Raw genomic sequence first — 7,829 nt, forward strand, 5'->3', positions numbered from 1 at the left:
TATCAAACAAATGGTATGTATGTAGGTATACAAATATAAGTATCAGAAGTGACGAGTACAGTCGACGTCAAAGATATGTTTACGTTTTTCGCCTTATTACAAATAAGTAAGGTGCAAAAGTGTAAACATATCTTTGAAGTCGACTGTACCTATAACTTGCTCACGTACCTGTTTTGACACTTCGGTGACGTGGCGTCTGAGTGACTGCTTTTGTGTCTGACACGGCGTCGAAAAGGTTAAAAAGAGAATTCTATGTGCTTACAGGTGTCAAGCGGCAGCGGCAAATCATGGGGTGTGCCGGGCTCCGTCTCCAGTTACTCGGTGGGCGCGCGCTCCGTGCCTGCCTCCGCTTCGCTTTACTCTGTCACCAGCGGCGAGTCTTCCCTCTCCGGTCAGTATCGGTAGTCAAGCCATAGGGTTCAGTCTGTTTCCTTTAAGTACTCTGTTCCTGGCATCCCGTTCCATCCATCATATAAATCTAAATCTTGTTCTAACCCGCTTGTGAACACGGCAGTGCGGATAATAAATGACTTGGCACTTAGTAAGAATGTTTTACGGAACTTCCCTGTAATTAACTACCCACCAATTTGATCAGTCTGCCGATCTTGACTTTATCATCATTAACAACTTGTAAACTTTCAGGAGTGTCTTCCGTATCGTCAAACAGCGGCGGCGTGAGCGGCGGCTGCTCGACGAAGCTCTGCGGCGGCGCCAAATGCGGTGGAGCCTGTCTGGGCGCCGTGCCGCGTGCCTCGGCCCCCGCGACCGCTCCACCGAGAGCTAGGCAGCCGGCGTCTAACTCGCTGCGGCGCTCGCAGCACCATAGCATGAAGGTATACTAACTATAACTATAGTGTTACCCCCTTATTCATAAACGTTTACTAAACTTGACAAGCCGATAATAATCGTTTGTCCCTTTCCGACGTATTGGTACGATGGAAAGGGACAAAGGATTATTATCGGCTTGTCAACTTTAGTAAACGTTTATGAATAAGGGGGTTGTAATTAGCGTGACAGTGTGGTGGCCCGTGATCGCCCCGCCGCGGGCTAGTCAGCCTGTGTGTCGCGCGCTTCGTCCGGGTCTAAGCGTTTTTATGACGACGTGAAGCGCTTTAGGTGCAGGATTGGATTGATGAGTTATTTACACACTAATGATCGATCTGCCTAACCTGTACCCATATCCTATGGCACCATGAAGTCTCATAGTCAGTGAAAACTACTCATAACAACTAGAATACAGTACAGATGAAAAATGTAATTACCTATAACATTCTAGTCGGGAATCCATGTTGAGCGAACGCTCTGACCAATATTGTCATTATTCCAGGCCCGCCTACAAGACTACCAAGTGCACAGCTACACGGGCGGGCCGGGGCCGGCGGGGGAGCCCTCGGGCCGGCTGCCCCCCATCCGCGAGTTCCAGCGCGAGTTCCGCGAGGGCCGCCGCGAGAGTGCCGCCGCATCCGCCTCCACTAGGATAAGGTAACCAGTAACCACTATACATATACCTATGGCCCTCTCTATCTCGACACTACAGGACAGACTAAACTGGAAGAGAAGACATACAATACGAATAATAAACTCAACGGGTAGACCGGGTTATCTATTTTTATGCGAAATGAAAATTCTTCGGGAATAGTTCGCACTTCGCAAGTATTAACTAACTTATAGACCGCCACCGCCCTGAGTACCCAGACAACGAGTACGAAAAGCAGAAACTCCATAAGCAGTATATAAAAAATGCTCACATGGTTTTGGGCGGAGAACTCTATTTTTTTAAGGTTGAGCTTTGAAACTACTTAGGTACGATATGGTTATGCTTCTCAACTCGATTATTATTATTCTTTGAGAAGGTAGTTTGATACCTACATCAAATTAAACTGTTTTCTATTTTTGTTGTTTCAGATGCGCCCAAAAAATAGTAACACAGTTAGAAACGTCACCGCAAAAAAACAAGGACCACTTCTTTCGACCGCTCAAAGCGCCGAGCAAAGACGACCCGCCCAAATCCAGAGATCCGAGCAAAGAGACTGAACGGAAAAAAGATAACCCCAAAACTAAGCCCAAAAAAGAAGATAAGAAAAAGAAAGAGGAAGAATCTACAAATCAAGAAGATAAGAACAAGAAAGATGAAAGCACTGACAACAGAAAGAACGAGATAGCGGAGCGGAAGAAGGAAGAGAAACTAAGGCTTAAAGCGGAAAAGGAAGCTAAGAAAGAAGCGAACAGGCTGGCTAAAGAGGAAGAGAGACAAGCTAAACTCTTAGCCAAAGAAGAAGAACGTCAGGCCAAACTATTAGCGAAGGAAGAAAAGAAGAAAGCCAAGAAGGAAGCAAAGCTCGCGGCGCAAGCGGAGAAAGAGAAAAACAAATGAAGATCCGTTTAAATTTTTACAACGTAGTACATGTAGCCGTCTAGAAACTAGATTCGAGTATTGTTATTGAGGGAACCGTAAAACAATTTTAATAGAACGTATTCAACAATACTAATAGTCCATAATACACAATTATGATTAACTACAATAACAAATAGGACGTATTGATAAACCGTGAGATGTTTTTTTACGTTAATTCATTAGTGGTTGCTTTGATACTCATTCATAGGACTTTAATTTATTTATACTTTTGTTACAAGCAGAAAACTGTTGTTTAAATTAGGAATGTTTAGTTGTAAGATCTTTAATTATGAGAAGCAATCTAATAGAGATGTAGTGCATAATTATTTTCCATCGTATTTTCTCGGAAAAGTTAGTATTTCTCATGCTACTTCAGTCAACCTTAGTACTTTTTGTGCCGAGACTGACTAAAATAGCAAGACACGTTCGTAAAGCCTGGCAAAAAAAGAGTAGAAATTAAAAAGTGGCAAGACTTTAGTTTAGCCTTTCAAATCAATTTATATAAGAGCAGGACGACACTCCAGTGTTGCCACTTATTAATTTCTACTCTTTTTTGCCAGGTTGTATGTACGTTTCTGTGAAAATACGATGGAAAATAATTATGCTGTACATCTTTGTACATTAGTTGGGTCATAGTTGGAACTCTACAAACTGTGAAGACTGAACGAATGGGATAAAGCAATCATATCGTTTTGTAATTTACTTGTGTAACAAACTAGTTAAGAGCTTCGTGCATCCGGCGCCGCCAAATGTTTATTTGTGACGATCTCAGGGAAAGGGACGTAAGTACGTGCGACAGATACTTATAGGCCAATATACACTCACGAGCAACAACAAAAGAGTCGTTTTGCATGATAATGTCCATGCAAAGCAAAAGCAAGGCTCATTCCCTATCCGCCCTTGACGATACTAAATAGTCTTTGTATTTATCACGAGCTGTTCGAATGGGGCTATCAGGCCGTTGGAAACACACCCTTATCGCACGCTGTAAGTCGGCAGAATTGTGCTGGACTAATATTTCGATGTAACATCTGTGTTAACCATGATTCAAATAAATTACAAATTACGCTAGTCGCACATAGGGCGCGATTAGACTGTTTCCACCAGAGATATGTATGTGTAGCGAGGGAAATGTTTGTAAACAATATCCTATTGGTTCTTAACAAACACATCTCTCGCACGTCTCTGGTGGAAACGCAGCCTTACACTGGACTGTCTTCGACTGTCTGTCGCATAACTCGCCTTTAGATATCCTTCCCCTAAGAACGCCACATTTGACTACATAGGTACTAATTTCTTGTACTTAGTTTATCTGTAAGTAAAGCTTATATTATCTATATTTAGTCAATTATTTTTTCATCATTTTAATATTAATTATGATACACAAAATGATACGATAAGATTTATTATAGGAATATTTGTTATGAATATTGATTTGATTTCTGTCAAAAGAAGAATCAAACGACTCTAAAAATATCCACATATAGGTACATTTAAAAAAGGATTAATTATGATGCATCCTCTTGCCTAAAAGTCAAATAGTCATATAATTATTTACTCACTCACATATTTACCTCTGTCACGATGGATGGAGAGCTATACAAGTAAGTACCAACTATACAGTGTCAGTGGGGAGACACTCCTGACTTCGGTCGAACTCGGCTCCGTTCGGCTCAGCATTGCTCCGAGCAATTATTAGGGTTGGCACCAATTGACTTCCTTTTGCGTGCACGACCACAGATAAGATAATCACTTGAATTTTGACAACCCTAAATTTCCGAAAGGGATAGTGCCATATATTAGAAAGGGATAGCATGATTCGACCCTGAACCGCTGTCAAACTTCGGGTTTGTAGGAAGTGTCCTTTCTGTAGGGCTACCGCCAATACCGAAAATCGTCAATTGCGGGCATTTTTCTCTGTCACTCTAATTACGCCTTCATTGGAGTAAAAGAGTAAGATCCCCGCAATTTGCGAATTTCGGTTTTCGCGGTAGCCCCTCTGTACGGTAGTACTATTATTTCTTCTGTGACAGTGTGGAAAGATAAGTCGGGCCCTGGAGGGAAACTACCTTAAATCCTTAAGCTGGCTCATTTTACTTAAAGGAGACATTCCTTTATTTTTTAAAAGAAACAGAAAAAGATTTTCTAAAACTCGCTTGCCTCGCCCGGGACTCGATCCGACTAAAAATTCCAAAAAATAAACACTCGCAATTTTATTCTACTAGTCGATACAGTTAATGTTAATGATAACATTTCTCCAAGAAACATTAGGTCTTACACTCGTCTGTCGTATAAAATATCCATAAAATCTAATATTTAGTACTCAAGATTTTTACAGACAAGCCAAATTGAAGAAAAATATTAAAATGCAGTTTTGTTTCTTTTTAAAAATAAAGGAATGTCTCCTTTAAGTAAAATGAGCCAGCTTAAGGATTTAAGGTAGTTTCCCTCCAGGGCCCGACTTATCTTTCCACACTGTATAATTGTATATGCCAAAAAGGTGAAAAAGGTACTTTTGAACCATACTTGACTGTCTTAGAAGAATGGAACCTGCAACTGCTTGCCAGTTACAATACTATGCGCCACTACACGGAACTTAAAAGACACAAGAAAATAATTCATGAATTAAATACAACTCAAGAGTAGCAAACTAAATGATGTCTTTATCTAACAAATACAAATGTCAAAATGACGGAAAGAGACAATCGTTTTATTGACGGGATTTTACATTTATGAATAACTCCATAAAAGGTCACATTAAGTTAGGTATGTTGCGTAAACATTCCCTGAGACCCTAGCCAAGATGACAATTGTACATCAAAAACGCCAAACGAAAAGAAAAAAATCACATGACTATTTCCATACATTATTTTAGTTTCGATTGGCGTTTTCTATCTATGATTGTCACCTTGGCTAGACCCCCTGGTCTTGAAATGGCCAAGAATGTATTTTCCAAAACAAAGAGACATCAAGACGGTACAATTAAAATTCTTACCATTCTCATTTTCATTTACAAATATATTAGCATCATATTTTAACCCATTGTAAGATTAAACGCGTAGAGAATCATATCAAACTGCATGTAGCATAAAAGTGCTAGGTAAGTGTTGAATATTAATTTTGTAAGGATTCCAACTGTTGGAATTTATTGTCAATCGTTAGAATTTTCCTGTAAAATAAATAACAATGTTACCATATGTTTGCAGTTTTTTATTTGCCCAAAACTCGACAAATTAATGCAAATGTTCATAAATTAAGTTACACAAGTCATAGAAAACCTGACTATGTTGACATTTAAACTGGATGGGAGGCCCTTCACACTAGGCATGTATGCAACTGTCTAAGTCAAACAGGACTCGAGACTTTTTGGGACATTCGCAATGATTAATTGATTACACATCCATTAAATTAGTCAAAATATCAATTTTGCAGTATATTCCTGATTACCAAAACTGTCAAAACACCAGTTTGGTCTTTCATTGCATGTAAAATATGCCACTAGTTTATAAAGACTGTGATTGACAGAGAACCCCTTTGGTCTGCTGCAGTGTCCAATTTAATGGATTACTTTGGATTATTTATAGCAGTATCCTTTAAGCTCCTTTATGTCCTGTTTCAAATAGAGAGCCATACAAATCATGACACCATTTCACATTGAAACAGAAAATTAAGCAACAATTTATAGTTTATTATCTACATGTAACAAATCACTTGAACTATTATACTAACATCACTGAGTTGCTTAATCCTTGTAGTCGTCACCGATGCGCTCCTGCATTTCTTCGCTGATCTTCTTCTCAATGCGGAGGTATTTGTTGACCATGGGGCGGTAGTAGTATGCCTGATAATCTTGACGTTCGGCCATCTTGGCTTGGATTTCTTTCTCTAGCTGACGGAGCTTGACCCTCTGCTGTTCCTCATCAATCCAGTGCATGAATTTTTCGTATTCCTGAAATATTAAATGAAAATAAAATAATTAAACAAATATTTATTTTGAGGGAATTAAAAACATAAGTTTACTTCCTCTTTACTTGACATAATAAATAACTTAATTTTGTATTTGCCAATTACTCTTGCCAATCATACATTTATCTTGCCAATAGGTTGCCAAAAAGGATTTAGAGGTGATAAAATTTCCACTTTGAAACCCTACAAACACATTCTTCTCTGCATGAATGTCTCCTCTTCGAACATTTTTATAAAACTTAGAGAAATCAATGATAATGTTTAGACGTTAGGTTAGTTGTAAGTAGGGCTGCCATCTCTAAATTCTCCGAACCCGGACAAAGACTTAAAAAATCCGGACATTTGGCGTAAATCGCATTTATTCCCATACTTTGTACACAATAATGCCTGTAAATAATTAAATTCTTAAGTGTCCAGTTTCCCTCGGACACTTTTTAAAAACCCCCCGGTCGGCCTCCAAACTAGGACAAATCCGGGGAAACCCCTAGCCCAGGCAGCCCTAGTTGTAAGTATGAAGATGCTGTTTACCTGCTGAGGGCTGTTGTGGATGTAGCGCGCAATAAACCTCGTGATGGGATGGCGATGGTATTCCCAGTGCTTAGGGTTGTAGTCATTAGGGATCGGCTCCAGCTGCGCCGGCCCGATGAACACGTTCGTGTAGAAGATGATCAGCCCCACTGGGATCAGCCCCACCAGGGTGTAGTAGTGGAACATATCCTTGAACTTGATGTATTGCCATCTGAAAATGTAGGTTATGTTTTTATTTTTTCACGGAAAACCACAAAATTATAAACTAGTTTTAACGCTACATGTACACATTTCACATACGTTTAAAATGCGCTTTATGTTAAGCATTCGAACAATTCATAATAAATAGATAATGGTTAGGTAATCACTGTCAGAGGGAACGTACCTTGATGGCTGCAGTGGCATTGTCTGGTGCTCATGGCCGCCAAATAGGGCTTTGTTAGTTGATAGTTTCACATTTTGGACTACGATTGGCTTAGTGCCTTGATTTTTAAGTAAACTAATGCCGAAAGATCGGCCTAAAGCACTCCAAGATACCATTTTTATTGACTACTATTTTGACATATACACCGCAATGTTGCCAAAATTGAAAACTGAGAATAGCTATTTTTCACTTGGCAAGAACGTAAAATGGTAGTAAAATGGCCATCTTTTATATCAATTTAAATAATGAACAGCGTTATAATACTTACTTATAATATTATACGTACACTATGATATTCAGTATTATTCTAAATTACTATTACTACGAGAAAATAGTCATCGTAATTTTTAAAACCATAGACAATTCAGTACCCCCCAAGGCCCCAGTACACAATGGGTCATCGCCGGCCATTCAAAGGGACGCATTTATGCGTTAGAGGGAGCAAGTGATATTGCTATCTCATTCTACCGCATGGCTGCGTCCCTTGGAGTGACCGGCAATGGCCCATTGTGTACT

The 7,829-nt window shown here is 39.6% G+C and overlaps 2 protein-coding genes across 3 annotated transcripts in view; one reads left to right on the forward strand and one right to left on the reverse strand.

The window, feature by feature from the left end:
- Positions 1-2,821, forward strand: part of LOC134797688 (protein split ends) — a 97,600-nt gene extending 94,779 nt beyond the window's left edge. For both annotated transcript variants that reach the window (XM_063770032.1, XM_063770034.1), the window contains 4 exons: positions 265-391; positions 643-833; positions 1,328-1,482; positions 1,906-2,821. In XM_063770032.1, coding sequence (XP_063626102.1) covers positions 265-391; positions 643-833; positions 1,328-1,482; positions 1,906-2,374 — 942 coding nt within the window. In that variant the 3' untranslated portion in view covers positions 2,375-2,821. The remainder of the gene's footprint in view (positions 1-264; positions 392-642; positions 834-1,327; positions 1,483-1,905) is intronic.
- A 3,241-nt stretch (positions 2,822-6,062) lies between these two features.
- On the reverse strand, positions 6,063-7,464 carry LOC134797690 (NADH dehydrogenase [ubiquinone] 1 beta subcomplex subunit 5, mitochondrial). The gene is made up of 3 exons (XM_063770036.1): positions 7,275-7,464; positions 6,890-7,100; positions 6,063-6,344 (listed from the first exon to the last, which is right to left on the reverse strand). The coding sequence occupies exons 1-3, from the start codon at positions 7,427-7,429 to the stop codon at positions 6,138-6,140; spliced, it is 573 nt and encodes a 190-aa protein (XP_063626106.1). The 5' UTR covers positions 7,430-7,464; the 3' UTR covers positions 6,063-6,137.
- Between the last annotated feature and the right edge of the window lie 365 nt (positions 7,465-7,829).

This window comes from Cydia splendana, chromosome 15 (assembly GCF_910591565.1).
Source record: "Cydia splendana chromosome 15, ilCydSple1.2, whole genome shotgun sequence".
In the NCBI taxonomy this organism is placed as follows: Eukaryota; Metazoa; Arthropoda; class Insecta; order Lepidoptera; family Tortricidae; genus Cydia; species Cydia splendana.

Coding starts and splice junctions, on each gene's coding strand:
- LOC134797690 (XM_063770036.1), bottom strand. CDS start 7,429: ATGGTATCTTGGAGTGCTTTAGGCCGATCTTTCGGCATTAGTTTACTT. Junction 7,101..7,274: donor ATGCCACTGCAGCCATCAAG/GTACGTTCCCTC, acceptor CTACATTTTCAG/ATGGCAATACATCAAGTTCA. Junction 6,345..6,889: donor TCCACAACAGCCCTCAGCAG/GTAAACAGCATC, acceptor TTAATATTTCAG/GAATACGAAAAATTCATGCA.